The sequence below is a fragment of the Oncorhynchus nerka genome, linkage group LG26 (assembly GCF_034236695.1).
Source record: "Oncorhynchus nerka isolate Pitt River linkage group LG26, Oner_Uvic_2.0, whole genome shotgun sequence".
Classification (NCBI taxonomy): domain Eukaryota; kingdom Metazoa; phylum Chordata; class Actinopteri; order Salmoniformes; family Salmonidae; genus Oncorhynchus; species Oncorhynchus nerka.
Window position 1 is genome coordinate 5,310,674 of NC_088421.1, and position 16,247 is coordinate 5,326,920.

At 39.8% G+C, this 16,247-nt stretch overlaps 1 protein-coding gene across 1 annotated transcript; it reads right to left on the bottom strand.

The window, feature by feature from the left end:
* Positions 1–719: 719 nt before the first annotated feature.
* On the bottom strand, positions 720–12,336 carry LOC115110106 (membrane-spanning 4-domains subfamily A member 4A-like). The gene is made up of 7 exons (XM_029635472.2): positions 12,061–12,336; positions 11,848–11,964; positions 11,360–11,416; positions 10,879–11,064; positions 10,442–10,564; positions 6,508–6,597; positions 720–1,202 (listed from the first exon to the last, which is right to left on the bottom strand). The coding sequence occupies exons 1-7, from the start codon at positions 12,334–12,336 to the stop codon at positions 1,107–1,109; spliced, it is 945 nt and encodes a 314-aa protein (XP_029491332.1). The 3' UTR covers positions 720–1,106.
* Between the last annotated feature and the right edge of the window lie 3,911 nt (positions 12,337–16,247).

Sequence of the window (16,247 nt, forward strand, 5' to 3'; positions counted from 1 at the left end):
AGTACCCTACCCTTCAAAAGTTTACCTACAAAAGCATCCCAGAGTCGCCTCGTCACTGTTGACATTGAGGCTGGTGTTTTGCGGCAACTATTTAATGAAGCTGCCAGTTGAGGACTTGTGAGACGTCCGTTTCTCAAACTAGACACGCTAATGTACTTGTCCTCTTGCTCAGTTGTGCACCCAGGCCTCCCACTCCTCTTTCTATTCTGGTTAGAACCAGTTTGCACTGTTCTGTGAAGGGAGTAGTACACAGCGTTGTCTATATTTTTTGGTATATATTTTTGGGGGTAAACTCAGATTCTCTTTATCTAATAGTTGACTTTGGTTGAAGATCTGATAACATTCGGTATAACAATATGCAAAAATAGTGAATATCAGAAAGGCAGCAAATGCTTTTTCACTGCACTGTTGAAGCAACAGTCATTTTTCATACTTTGGTTTCTTAAAAGATCATAACATTTCATGAAACACATGGTTTTGACTGTTCATGAACTTTAATGTTGCACACACTCAAGATAGAAAGAATATAGGCTAATGCCCAATGTAAACATCCACACACCACTCCCTCCTTATCAGGATGTTTTCAGACCCTTCAACCACTTCTCCAAAAATATACACATTTATTTAGGTGTAGCATAGTTTAAAGATCAATATTTACCCAAAATATGAATGTCATTAATTACATTGTATAGAAGATAAAAGTGACTTCAAACAAAAAACAAAATTCTGTCAGTTTTATTGTTTCAAGACATTAAGTTAAATATGCATTTGTGTGTTATTAAAAATGATGCAACATATTTTGTCATATAGCAGTGGTTGATTTTAGTTGATAAATCTATTATACTTTTACAAAATAAATTATGATTAAATTATATCAATTAAAAAAAGATAGAAATGACAAAAACATGAAGTTATAAAATCAACCATATAGTAACCTAAACATTATACTGAAACATTGCATTACTATACACTATCAATATTTAACTGTCAAATTATTCAGATCAGTAATGTGGTGCTAACCGTTGCCTGGCTTGAATCAGAAAAATAGGCCTAGAGAACACAATTTCAACAAAAAAAAGAACAATGTATTCACGGAGGCCCAAATCTCAAGGGATGACAGCAGTGTATTGAGGAGGCAGGGGATTCTGTTGAAACCCTGTACCCATACCGTCTCCCACAGGACCATTTGGGTAGTTCCCAGTCTGTAATGAAAACAACACAGGACATATATGACCTTAACTATAGTTAGGTCCCAAATGTCACCCTATTCCCAATATATAGTGCTTTATTTTTGATCAAAGCCTGCACCATATACCCTATATAGTATACTGGGCAAAAGCAGTGCACCATACAGGGATTAGGAAGCCATTTGGGTTGCATGCTATGATAGAAATTCTACAATAGAGAGATGTTAACAAAAAAGCTACAGTACACATGCTCAGTATCTATAACTTAAACTGATTACTTACTGGGTTGAGCCTGTAGAGTGTCAATATTGCATGATCATCACATCCTTGCAATGATATTATATCGCTAATGTTTATTTTGAATTTAGTTTCAGTTCATTTTCAGACCTTTATTGTTAGTTTTTATTTCGTTTAAGTTGTGTAAAAATATTTACATTTCATTTTCATAATATTATGGACAGAATCAAATCTAATTTGATTTGATACATGCTTCGTAAACAACAGATGTAGACTAACAGTGAAATGCTTATTTACGGGGTCTTCCCAACAATGCAGAGAGAAAAATAAATATTATTATTTTAAATAATAAAACGAGGAATGAGTAATGATGACATGGCTATATACACGGGGTACCAGTACCCTGCACAGTCGATGTTCAGCGGTGTGAGGTAATTGAGGTACATATGTGCATATAGGTAGGGGTAAAGTAACTAGGCAACACAATAGATAATAAGCAGTAGCAGAAGCGTATGTGATGAGTCAAAAGAGTTTGTGAAAAAGGGGGTCAATGCCGATAGTTCGGGTAGCTATTTGGTTAACTATTTAGCAGTCTTATGGCTTGGGGGTTGAAGCCGTTCAGGGTCCTGTTGGCTCCAGACATGGTGCATCTGTACGGCTTGCCATGTGGTAACAGAGAGAACAGTTTATGACCTGGGTGGCTGCAGTCTGAATATGTTTAAGGCCTTCTTCTACCACCGCCTGGTACAGAGGTCCTGCCAGGTCACTGCTATTCTCCTTATAGGCCGTTTCATCGTTGTCAGTTATCAGGCCTACCACCGTTGTGTCATCAGCAAACGTGATAATGGTGTTGGAGTTGTGTGTGGCCACTCAGTTGTGGGTGAACAGGGAGTACAGGAGTGGACTAAGCACACACCCCTGAGGGGCCCCCGTGTTTAGAGTAAGCATGGTGGATGTGTTGTTCACTACCCTCACCACCTGGGGCGGCCCGTCTGGAAGTCCAGGATCCAGTTGCAGAGGGAGGTGTTCAGTCCCAGGGACCGGAGATTGGAGTTCACTATGGTGTTGAATAGAGATTGCGGCATCTGTTGGGACGGTATACAAATTGGAGTCGGTCCAGGGTGTCTGGGATGATGGTGTTGATTTGAGACATGGCCCGCTTTTCAAAGCCTTTCACGGCTACAGATATGAGTGCTAAGGGGCAATAGTCATTTAGACAGGTTAGCTTGGCATTCTTGGGCACATGGACTATGGTGGTCTGCATCAAGGTATGTAGGTATTACTGACTGAGTCAGGGAGAGGTTGAAAATGTATTTGAAGACATTTGCCAGCTGGTCAGCACATGCTCTGAGTATGCACCCTGGTAATTCGTCTGTGAATCCGTCTTTGAATGTTAACCTGTTTAAAAAGGCCTTACACAGTAGTCCGGAATAGCCGGTGCTCTCATGCATGGCTCAGTGTTTCTTGCCTTGAAGCGAGCATAGAAAGCATTTAGCTAATCTGGTAGGCTTGCGTCACTGGGCAGCTTGCGGCTGGGTTTCCCTTTGTAGCCCATGATAGTTTGCAAGCCCTGCAGAGCGTAGTAAGATTCAATCTCTGTCCTGTATTGATGGTTTGCCTGTTTGATGACTTGAGGAGGTGGTAGCGGGATTTCTTAAAAGCGCCCGGATTAGTTTCCCGCTCCTTGAAAGTGGTAGCTCTAGCCTTTAGCTCAGTATGGATGTTGCCTGTAATCCATGGCTTCTGGTTGGTATATGTACGTACAGTCACTGTGGGGACAACCTTGTCAATGCACTTATTAATGAAGACTGATGTGATAAACTTATCAATGTTATCGATGAATTCCGGAACATATTCCAGTCTGTGCTAGCAAAATCGTCTTGTAGCTTAGCATCCGCTTCATCAAACCACTTTCATATCAAGCTTGTCACTGGTACTTCCTGTTTGAGTTTTAGCTTGTAAGCAGGAATCAGAAGGATAGAGTTATGGTCAGTCCCGGGGCCTGGTCTGGAGTAAGCAGAATGTCCAGAGCTGCCGACTTGTTGAAGAAGAAATTGCCATCCAATTCGAGGTTAGTGATCTCTGTACTGATGTCCAGAAGCTGTTTTCGGTCATAGGAAATGATGACGGAGACATTATGTACAGCAAAAGTTACCTTCAATGTAAAAAAATAAAACACACAAAATTGATCAGTAGCCCGTAAAATGCCTGCTATCCACTGCAGTGCCATCTGCTAGCCAGTTAGCATGACGTGGGAGGATAGGAGCCATTTGGGTTGTAAAATTTTTGGGTGCTTTTTGGGATGTCACTTCTTGCAAACGGGGGGAAGTAGGGGCACTGTGTCGCAGTGTTAGACTACAGACACCTTGCATCGAATCCAGCTGTATCACAACTGGCCGTGATTGGTAGTCCCATAGGGCGGCGCACAATTGGCCCAGCATCGTCTGGGTTTGGCCGGTGTAGACCATCATTGTAAATAAGAATTTGATCTTAACTGACTTGCCTAGTTAAATAAAGGTAAATGAATAAAATAATTATGTACATTGGAGTCATTCCATGTCCCTTTTGAATAGCTGAGGTGATTTTCTCAAGTGTAAAATGCTCTATCTACAAACAATTGATTCTCGTTTGCGATGCGGTTTTGGATACCGTGAACACTCAGCTTAATTATCATCCAAAAACAATGTAGAAATACAAAAGATACACTTAATTTTTTCTGTTTTACCGCAGATTTCCACTGAGGTTTTTTTGTGTAACACAAACTGTAAACCCCAATGTGCTCTCATTACAATTTTTTTTTAAAGAAACCTGTTGCACTTAATATGCTAGAGTACAGTTACTTGTTGATTTTGTTGTCTGTAGTGGATCCAGATTTGAGTTATATCAACTTGAAAATTCTGAGTAGCCCCACCACTAAGCCTTACCAGTGTGCCCTTTCAATTGAATTGTGGAGTGACCACCCATAACTGTATTTGTCAGTGACAAAGACGTGGTTGTTAAATTTAACATTTTCACTCCTGTGGCCTTCACCAAGTGAGTTGCTAGGCAAATGTTATCATTATATTTAAACCATGAAAATACATAAGGCCTTATTTTGAGGCCTAGCTTTACCCTATTTCAAATGCATGGTTTACAGGCCACATCAGGCCACTAAGTAATGTTGCAAATTTCCAGTAACATTCCCAAAATTCCCAGATTCCAACTGAGATTTCTGGAAAACCTGGGAAATTTACCAGATTTTTGCCACCCTACCTCCTAATCAGATTATGATGGCTTGCAATGCGATGTTACAGAGTTACAATATCCAACAGTTTAAAGTTTTAATCACCTGCAACCTGAATGAATAACTGCTGCTAGATTTAGGAGACAACCTAAGCCATTTAAAAAACTGGAACAACCATTTCAGTAATGGGGCAAAAAAACTAAATGATTGGATTAGATTAGAAAATGTATTATGTTATTTATCTTTGTGTAGCACAAGATGAATCAATCAATCAGTCAATGTACATGCAAAAACACAGATATTTAAAAAAAATCCTCCCCCACCATTCTACATGCAGTAGAGCATGCTGGGAAAATAAAACATAACTTTAAAAAATATAGTTGTGTGACTTCTCATTTAGTTTAGAGTCAGTACCACATAAATATTATTATTTTTTTTTTTACATTTATTTATCTGTTATTTTACCAGGTAAATTGACTGAGAACGCGTTCTCATTTGCAGCAATGACCTGGGGAATAGTTACAGGGGAGAGGAGGGGGATTAATGAGCCAATTGTAAACTGGGGATTATTAGGTGACCGTGATGGTTTGAGGGCCAGATTGGTAATTTAGCCAGGACACCAGGGTTAACACCCCTACTCTTACGATAAATGCCATGGGATCTTTAATGACCTCAGAGAGTCAGGACACCCATTTAACGTCCCATCCGAAAAACGGCACCCTACACAGGGCAGTGTCCTGGGGCATTGGGATAATAATGTAAGGACCGACGCTGGTGTCGAGAAGCAGGTACAGGGTGTCAAACATTTAATGAGGATCAGACAAGGAACAAGACAGGAACAGCGCCAGCAAACAGGTAACAAAACGACATACGAATATTAATGTGAAAACAGGAAACAGAGCTGGGGGACAGACAGATATAGGGAAGGAAAAAACACAGGTGAAAGGTTTCTTTGTTTCCTTACGAGTTTCCATTAGCTCAGGAAGTGAAATGCAAAACACCTCCGTGGGAATCTGTGTTAAAACGGCGCAGAGTAAATGTGTCTTTTGAATTTGTAAAATCATTTTGGGGTGATATGAAAGTAGAATTTTCCAAAACCGTATTTGCACGCATTGATTATTAAGAGTTAGACAGAGAATCTGGAAAGTTTAACACGTTGGCCCTGCTGTGGTCAATTGTTCAAATGAGATCCCTATGGCTCTATGGGCTTGGGTTCTCAAGAGCTAAAGTTAAGTTAGGTTAAAATTATAAAGTCACAAATGGCAAAAATCACCAGGGGCTAATCGCTCAGTTGAAAATTGTTGTGTTTTAGTAACTTTGATGGAAAGTGTTCTATCTAATGATGAATATAAACCCTGGATTGTAATTAGCCATTGAGAGCTTTGAAGTTTAGCACACACAATATAATGTGAAAGTATGCATTAAGGTGTCTGTAATAGAATAAACATGTCAAAAACGAATGTAGACATTAATAAATGCATTTCGATAGCTTACACAATTTGATTTACATTGGAGGAGTGCCAAGATACACAGCCATGGCTTGGCCGTGTCTTCAATAAAGCAACCCCTGTCAGTCATACATGGTTTATACACATTAGTTCTATCACGTGCAACTACCTCAACGATTTTAATTGGACGATACTTAAACTTCAACTGAAACGTTTTCTAATGTTCGCAAGTACGGACCCACAGAATTTCATACAGTGACCAATGTTTTGTTGATTACACAATTTGAAATGAAAGTTTTCCAGAAACCTAGTTACTAGGACACTGGTGAGATCTTTTTAATTCAAATTTTAGATAACGATCAGCCTATTTGATATGGTGACCCTGCAGTTCAACCTCCAAAAGATGTCATACCTCGTAGTTGATCTGAGGAGGGTAAGGTGCGTTGCTTGGAGTCACGCTGCCATGAGGTACCGGTATTTGATTCCCAATGATGAACACTTGCTAAAAGACAGACATGTCAATTTTAAGTCCATTTCTAGTAATTAATTATTGAATATACAGGTGTCATGACTGCTCAGTGCTCTTACAGTTGCCAGAACATACACTATATATGCAAAAGTATGTGGACACCCCTTCAAATGAGTGGATTCGGCTATTTCAGCCATACCCGTTGCTGTCAGGTGTATAAAATCGAGCACCCAGCCATTCAATCTCCATAGACAAACATTGGCAGTAAAATGGCCTCACTGAAGAGCTCAGTGACTTTCAACGTGGCACCCTCATAGGATGCCATCTTTTCAACAAGTCTGTTCATCAAATTTCTGCCGATCAACTGTAGGTGCTGCTATTGTGAAGAAGAAACGTCTATGAGCAACAACGGCTCAGCCACGAAGTGGTAGGCCATACCAGCCAAGTGCTGTCTTCGGTTGCAACACTAACCACGAGTTCCAAACTGGCTCTGGAAGAAATGTCAGTACAAGAACTGTTCGTCGCGAGCTTCATGAAATGGTTTCTATGGCTGAGCAGCCTCACACAAGCCTAAGATCACCATGCACAATGCTAAGGGTCGGTACCTTCCCGAATGCATTGTGCCCACTGTAAAGTTTGGTGGATGAGGAATAATGGTCTCGGGCTGTTTTTCATGGTTTGGGGCAGGCTAGGCCCCTTACTTCCAGTGAAGGGAAATCTTAACACTACAGCATACAATGACGTTCTAGACGATTCTTTGCTTCCGACTTTGTGGGAACAGTTTGGGCAAGGCCTTTTCTGTTTCAGCAAGACAAGCCCCCGTGCACAAAGCGAAGTCTATACAGAAATGGTTTGTCGAGATCGGTGTGGAAGAACTTGACTGGCCTGTACAGAGCCCTGACCTCAACCCCATCAAACACCTTTGGGATGAATTATGAATACTGAGCTATAATGTATGCTCAAAACAATGGAGAAATTATATTATTTTATACTAATACAATTGCAAAGTGAAAGAGATGATTTTTCTTTCAAAAAGATAGTGGTAAAAATGATTGACACCACTGTTTCCAATACCTGTCAATATCTCACCTTGTGAGGATAATGACACTGAGCCTTTTTCTAAAATGTCCTGGTACTGGTGTCATGACAATTTGCTTCGGAAAATCTAACATTTGTAAGGAGCCAATGTCACCAGGTGAGTGTTTGGTAGCAAATAGACATAGCTCTTTACGCGCCTCACACTTAGCAATAGTGGTTTCCTTGAATAAATGAATTTTGACTGTAGTAATCCTTTGTATCTTGTTTGGCATTCATTGCATTTTCTTGTATTAGTTTGTGTGGATTTTATTGCGGGAGAAACTGTAAGCTCTCTCACCATCCACACACATCATTAGTTCAAACACCTGTGTCTCCAAAGATCACCTGATGTGTGTTTACCACCAACATTTGTCTGCCCCTAGTGGTCGGGAGTGTAATTGCCCGAATAACACCATAAGCTACACCCAAATTGGCTCCAACACACCGGCCCCTAATGGTGAACAGCAATAACCCAATAAAGTGAAATGTGAGTGAATCCTCTTTCACTTCTTCTGTGGTTCAGAGTTCTTCCCAGGTTCCTCTGTACCCGCTTGGAGTAGCCAGAAGATCTTGGTAACAGGTCTGTCCAGTTCTCCTGTTCTGTTTTATGTCTCATAGACCAGACCTGACCCTTCTTGTCACGTTAGGTTTCCAACAACTTTCCCATCAGCCACGACCCTCTCGGTGACCAGCTTAATATACGACCCCTTATGCTTTCTATATCCGTTTACTCCAAAACTGTTGCTACAACAGCTGGGAAAACGACATACCCCAATCTCTTTCACAGCAATGGCAAGGATGGATGGCTTTGACTATTTTCTACATTGTAGAACAATCAAAACTATGAAATAACACAAATGGAATCATGTAGTAACCAAAAAAGTGTGAAACAAATCTATATTTGTTTTAGATTTTAGATTCTTCAAAGTAGCCACCATTTGCTTTGATGACAGCATTGCACACTCTTGGCATACTCTCAACCAGCTTCACCAGGAATGCTTTTCCAACAATCTTGAAGAGGTTCCCACATATGCTGAGCACTTGTTGGCTGCTTTTCCTTCATTCTGCAGATTAACTCCTCCCAAACCATCTCAATTGGGGTGAGGTCGGGTGACTGTGGAGGCCTGTCCTTTAGTAGTTGTTTCTTTGCAGCAATATGACCATGAAGACCTGATTCACGCAGTCTCCACTGAGCAGTTGATGTTGAGATGTGTCTGTTACCTGAACTCTGTGAAGCATTTATTTGGGCTGCAATTTCTGAGGCTGGTAACTTTCCTGTAGCGGTCCTCATAACAGCCAGTTTCATTATAGCGCTTGATTGTGACTGCACTTGAAGAAACTTTCAAAGTTCTTGACATTTTCCGCATTGACTGGCCTTCATGTCTTAAAGTAACAATGGACAGTCGTTTCTCTTTTCTTTTTTGAGCTGTTTTTGAACTGTTCTTGCCATAATATGGACTTGGTCTTTTATCTACCTTGTCACAACACAAATGATTGGCTCAAACGCATTAAGAAGGAAAGAAATTCCACAAATTAACTTTAAACAAGGCACACCTGTTAATTAAAATGCATTCCAGGTGACTACCTCATGAAGCTGGATGAGAGAATGCCACGGGCGTGCAAAGATGTCATCAAGGCAAAGGGTGGCTACTTTGAAGAATCTTAAATATAAAATATATTTAGATTTGTTTAACACTTTTTGGTTATTACATGATTCCATATGTGTTATTTAATACATTGTAGAAAATAGTAAAAATAGAGAAAAACCATGAAATGAGTCGGTGTTTCCAAACTTTTGACTGGCCCTGTGCATCTTCCGTTCATGCTGGGAAACGAGAGAGTTGCTCCCATGAATCAGAAAGCCTTCCTAGGCTTGAGCTCATGGCCGCTGTGGTGGCAAGAAATTATCTTAACAACAGCAAGAACCGTGAGCTCTCCCACCATCCACACACACGCCATATGTTCAAACACCTGTGTCTTTATAAATCACCTGGTGTGATTACCACCACCATTTGTCTTCCCCTAGTGGTCGGTAGTGTAATTGCTCAAATAATACCATTATATAAGATACACCCAAATTGGCTCTTACACTGGGTTCATGATGCATTTGACCTTAACAAGGAGCCCAGGACCAGTGGAAGAAAATTAGCCCCATAACATCAAAGATCCACCATCATATTTTACAGTATGTATGGTGTTATTTTCTGCTGTTGCATTCTCATTTCGATGCCAAACTCACCACTGGTGTGTGTGTTCAATGAGCTATTTAAATTTACTAAACAGCATTGGCACTTGGATTGAACACTGTGATTTGGTCAGATGACATGAACATAGAGCTCTTTCGCCACACACACCAGTGGTGGGTCTGGTGTTGAAATAAGAATACATTAAGCAGGAAACAACCACATGAAATAAGTGTAGACGAAGGATATCAATGATCTGGAAGGATTCTGTACGGATGAATGGTCTAAGATCCCTGCCAATGGGGTCTCCAAATCATAAAACATTTTAGAAAAAGTGTCAGTGCTGTTATCCTTGCACAGTGAGGTATTGAAAACAGCTGTGTCATTAATTTTGACCCATTCCTGTTTGAAAAATAAATATTACTAGTTAAGCAAAAACTTTCTCTGAGCAATTGTTTTAGTACACATTTTTGTGCGCATACGATGTATTTTAAACAGTCATTTTTGCTCATTTTTATCAAGGGTGTCAATCATTTCGGACCACATTGTATACGGAACTAGATTTCTGTCTATATGTTGTACAACATTTTGACAGAAATCTATGTCCAAAGACTCACCTCAGGGGTGGAACGGCAACACAGGCAGACAGCTCTGCAGGCGAATGACGAGACACAGATGGACACTATGAACTCCAGCAAGGAGAAAACAGCCAAAACACCTGATATTCCCTGGGACCTGACCTATAGACAGAGAGGAACAGGAAACAGCAGTTAACTAGGCTACACCGCCATTTTGGATGAATTATGTACAATTAAACTCTGACTCCCATTTCAGTGTGGGCTAACAAGAAGTATAATTTAACTCAATAGCATCTAATTCACTATTTCTTGCATGTTTGAGATGTCACATATATGTTAAATGGGGTATAATTTAAACTAATAAAAAACATTAAACAGTACGTACAATAGTCTAGTAATATGATTATAGATGATAAATTCCCCTTTACCAATTTACAAATATCTCCTGACCAAAGGAATAAGCATTTGGTATATACCCAATACTGTTGACAGACATAGGATCGAGGGTAGTTGATATAGGATGGAGTGTTGTATGAAGGATAGCCTGGATAGTCACAGTAGTAGCGGTTCAAGATGATCCCAGCACTGTCTAAAGAATGCAGAATGGTGCCAGTAACAGCAGTAACCGTGGCGACAACATTCATTCCAAGGGAGCCTTTTACCTAAGGGACAGAGCAGAAAGAGGACATAGGAATGAATGATTGGTTGTGAAGAATGAAATGCAATATAAAATACAGTGTGTTGACAATCATGATTGCAAGTCTTTATTAAAGGGGCAATTTGCAGTTGCTGAATCGCCAGTGCCCACCCCACTGCTTGTGTTGTGGGAGGAAAAATAACAGGTTGAATGAAAACATGAGGGCCGATATGTGAAGTAGATTCTATGTTTTGAAAAAGAGTGGAACTTTATAAATCAAAAGCCTAAACTTTATTGAGGCAAAAATAGTTGATACTGACCAGACATTTGTTCAGTTTGTTGTCAGCAGCAACAGTTAGAGAGCCTGCAACTACATACTGAGATGGAACAAGGAAGATATTATACAAGCCCACGTACCAAATGGCACCTTATTCTCTACATAGTACACTACAAAATTACTGTACTATATAGGGAGTAGGGTGGGACAAACATATCACTACAGTGTGACCAAAATTCAAATTCAAGTTTAATTCCTCCCACATAGAAGTCAACAGAAACTGAAATACATGAGCGTATAAACGGCACAGGCCTACTAGCCATGTACATATACATTGATAAAAGTCATTTGTTAAGTCATTCATTATACATTAAAGATTTAATAAAAAAATAAAAAAATGCACATACTATAATGTTTTTAATGCATTTCTTTTCAAAATATGACATGATTCAATTATTAGGATGTTTTGTTTGCATCACGACAGACAGGAAATGTAAAAAAAAATATTATTAGACAGAGCAGCTCACTCACAATGATAGATCCCCAGACAAATATTCCACTAAGTCCTCCAATATTGTCTTCTCGTGTTCCTGCAGTCATCACGATTCCTGTCAACAGCATTATCAAACCAATCATGATCTGTATGGTCTGTGAGAGAAAATCAAAGCAGGATTTTTTTTTCTTCCAATACATTCAACCAAAATGAAAAATAATTTTCAAATGATATAAAACATCAATTCTTACTCCCAGCGCTTTTGGATGCCCTGCCCGGAAACTTCCCAGCACTGAGGAGACCGTCTGTCCCAAACAGTGAGGAGCAGATGCGACCACTGCAACCCCCATCCCGTTCTCATAGGGGTAGACATGGTTGATGACCACAGCCCCATTAGTGGTGGTTGTTTGAGAGCTGGACATCTTCACAGAGGACAGGAGGATGTTTGTAGTACAGTAAGAGGTGATATGGCTGGTCAGCTGTGTATTGTTGAGCCTCATGCAAAGTATGTACTCTACCGGGGACATGCAAAATAGGTGCATCAGCCAATTATTAGACTTCAAACTAACCCCATTAAATATGGGTAGGTGATAGGCTCTGTGTGTCTGTGGTTGCTGTATCATCTGTCCATTTGAATAACTTCCTCATTGCTGAGCGACCCTTAGTTCCTTCTTGTCTTATCTTCCCATCTTGGGCTTGAAGTTTTTGTCTATCGAACACAGGCTATAAAAGAAACTCGTACATTTATTTTGTTATGTGATGTAGAGGCAACCATTTTCAAGGTGTCGTATAATAAAGTAATTAATTTAACCAAATACTTTGCCCCTCTGTGGGGAGACATCCTGAATTAAAGCAGAAGTAGGTGAAATAACCGGAAAAACTGTATATTAGTGAATGTTAAATTATTGGTTGAAAAGGCATTAGATACGCATGACAAACAGAACAAAGCTTTGTAAAGTGGAGTCTATATAAATGCTCCGATATCATGTGAACATAAGCTCTTCGTGTCTATTCCTGCACCCCTCTCTTCCTCTCATCTCCCCTCTCACTCTCATCTCCCTCTCCTCATCTCACTTCCTGTTCTCCCCTCTCATCCTCTTCTCCCCTCTCCTCCTGTCTCTTCCTCTCCTCTTTCTTCCAAGGTTTTTAGAGTTTTGTGTTTTAAAAGTTTTAGAAACATCTCAAGGATGATCAATGGAAACAGGATGCACCCGAGCTCAATTTCGAGCCTCATAGAAAAGGGTCTGAGTACTTAAGCATATATCTGTTTAATACTAAATTAGCAAAAGTTTTTTTTTAAACAGCTTTCACTACTGTTATTATGGGGTGAGCAAAACAAATATTTCGTCAATTTTAGAATAATGATGTAAAGTAACAAAATGTGTAAAAAGTGAAGTGAATACTTTCCAAATGCATTGTATCTGGTTTAAAAAGGAAGGAATATACAATCATGAGAATCCACGTTTGTAGACAATATACTGACGCACAGACAGTGCATTGCGCAAACAAAACATCCCACACAATATCAACTGGAATTACTTGGGGCTATTACAGAACTTTGTGTTGAAAACAAATATTTGATTGGGAAGAGACTGTCACTGGCAAACATTATATAGTATCTTCTCCTCATCAAGAAAAGCACATCATCAGCTCATTATAGTACACAAAGTAAGCAAAACAATGAAATGATTCCAACATTGCCTAAAACGATGAATAAGATATCAATGAGATAGACCTGTATAAGCAACATAACAATTGAGATATACAAACTATTGCATAAGGGAATGATGAGCGGATAAGAGGCAAGCTATAATTTCGTTTAAGACATTAATGAGTGAGTCGTCGATATACTGTAACTATTTGTTCAGCACTTTTTAAATGTACAACAGAATTCAGAACATGGGCTGTTCTTTCATTATTCTCCCTGTACACCAGGTCAGAAATGTAGGACAAATAACGGGGGCATATAAGCAGACAATGAAAGCTCTTACAATATTCAATAGGTGACATATCAACAACAAAAAAGCTATAGGTTAGATATGCACCACCTAGTCAGAACAGTAAGCTAAGTTCTAGCTAGATAACCAGTTATCTAACGTTAGTTTATTTTTTGGTTTATGGATACCTTTTTATCTGTTTGACAACTGCTAACCAAAATATACTTTTAACAGACTATAATAAGCTAGTATCCCTGTTTGTCAAGAAACATGTGCTTCATTTGTTTTAAGTGGTTGCTATGTTAGCTAGCTAATGTTAGCTGACCAGGCAGCCGGTTTCATCAAATTCTTTGGGTGAGACACATGGCCTACTAACAGCTTACTACACAACATACACTTTCTACTACTTTCTTAGCTACAGTATACAGTTGAAGTCATAAGTTTACATACACCTTAGCCAAATACATTTAAACTCAAAATTCCCTGTCTTAGGTCAGATAGGATCACCACTTTATTTTAAGAATGTGAAATGTCAGAATAACAGCAGAGAGAATGATTTATTTCAGCTTTTACTTCTTTCATCAGATTCCCAGTGGGTCAGAAGTTTACATACACTAAATTAGTATTTGGTAGCATTGCCTTTAAATTGTTTTACTTGGGTTAAATGTTTCGGGTAGCCTTCCACAAGCTTCCAAAAAATAAGTTGGGTGAATTTTGGCCCATTCCTCCTTACAGAGCTGGTGTAACTGAGTCAGGTTTGTAGGCCTCCTTGCTCACACACGCCTGTTCAGTTCTGCCCAAACATTTTCTATGGGATTGAGGTCAGGGCTTTGTGATGGTCACTCCAATACGTTGACTTTGTTGTCCTTAAGCCATTTTTCCACAACTTTGGAAGTATGCTTGGGGTCATTGTCCATTTGGAAGACCCATTTGCACCAGTCCCTCCTGCAGTAAAGCACCCCCACAACACGATGCTGCAACCCCCGTGCTTCACGGTTGGGATGGTGTTCTTCGGCTTGCAAGCCTCCCCCTTTTTCCTCCAAATATAACGATGGTCATAATGGCCAAAGAGTTCAATTTTTGTTTCATCAGACCAGAGGACATTTCTCCAAAAAGTATGGTCTTTGTCCCCATGTGCAGTTTATGTCGATATAGGACTCGTTTTACTGTGGATATAGATACTTTTGTACCTGTTTCCTCCAGCATCTTCACAAGGTCCTTTACTGTTGTTCTGGGATTGAGTTGCACTTTTCATACCAAAGTACGTTCATCTCAGAACGCTTCTCCTTCCTGAGTGGTATGACAGCTGCGTGATCCCATGGTGTTTAAACTTGTTGCTCCCAAGGATGAACCAGTCTTGTGGAGGTCTGCAATTGTTTTTCTGAGGTCTTGGGTCATTTCTTTTGATTTTCCTAATGATGTCAAGCAAAGAAGCAATGAGTTTGAAGGTAGGCCTTGAAATACATCCACAGGTACACCTCTAATTGACTCAAATTATGTCAATTAGCCTATCAGAAGCTTCTAAAGCCATGACATAATTTTCAGGAATTTTCCAAGCTGTTTGAAGGCACAGTCAATTTGGTGTATACAAAATTACTTGTGTCATGCACAATGTAGATGTCCTAACCAACTAACCAATTAACAAACTGTAGTTTGTAAACAGTTTGTTAACAAGAAATTTGTGGAGGTTTTGAAAAATGAGTTTTTATGACTCCAACCTAAGTGTATGTAAACCTGCGACTTCAACTGTACATTTCTACCCGGCATATTACAACTTATTACAATACATTTTTGGACTCATCTTGTTGTGCTGTGCTCACTTGAAAAGCAATGTGGCATGGAGGTCCTTCTTGCGGGCAAATTTTGTCATCAAAGTGTCATTCTCTGGATTTATGGTTCTTTCATGACAACTGGGAATTCTGGAAAAAAACAAGGTTGATTCATGATGACGTCAGTGATCTTCAGCTCATAGCTCTAGAAAAAGGCCCGAGTTACGGATTTACAATTCAAATGAAAAATAGAATCAAATCAAATGTATTGGTCACATACACATGGTTAGCAGATGTTATAACGAAATGCTTGTGCTTCTATATCCAACAGTGCAGCAATATCTAACAAGTAATATCTAACAATTCCACAACAAATACCTAAAACACACAAATCTAAGTAAAGTAGTGGGCTGAGAACGCACCCCTGTGGGGCCCTGGTGTTGAGCACGACTGACCACCTGGGGGCGGCCTGTCGGGAAGTCCAGGACCCAATTGCACAGGGCGGGGTTGAGACCCAGGGTCTCAAGCGTAATGATGATCTTGGAGGGTACTATGGTGTTGAATGCTGAGCTATAGTCAATGAACAGCATTCTTACATAGGTACATAGGAGCCCACAGTCCTTGTTTGCTGGACGTGTCGGTGGCGCTGTGTTATCTTCAAAGCGGGCAAAGAACATGTTTAGCTTGTCTGGCAGCAAGATGTCGGTGTCTGCGACATGTTTTTTTTTCCTT

Bases quoted from the DNA above. Each gene is read 5' to 3' on its own strand.
- LOC115110106 (XM_029635472.2), bottom strand. From the start codon at position 12,336: ATGTCCCCGGTAGAGTACATACTTTGCATGAGGCTCAACAATACACAG. The intron at 11,417-11,847 runs GTGAGTGAGCTG...GTTCCATCTCAG, and splicing joins TTGTCTGGGGATCTATCATT to TATGTAGTTGCAGGCTCTCT. The intron at 10,565-10,878 runs GTATATACCAAA...CTCTGTCTATAG, and splicing joins ATGTCTGTCAACAGTATTGG to GTCAGGTCCCAGGGAATATC.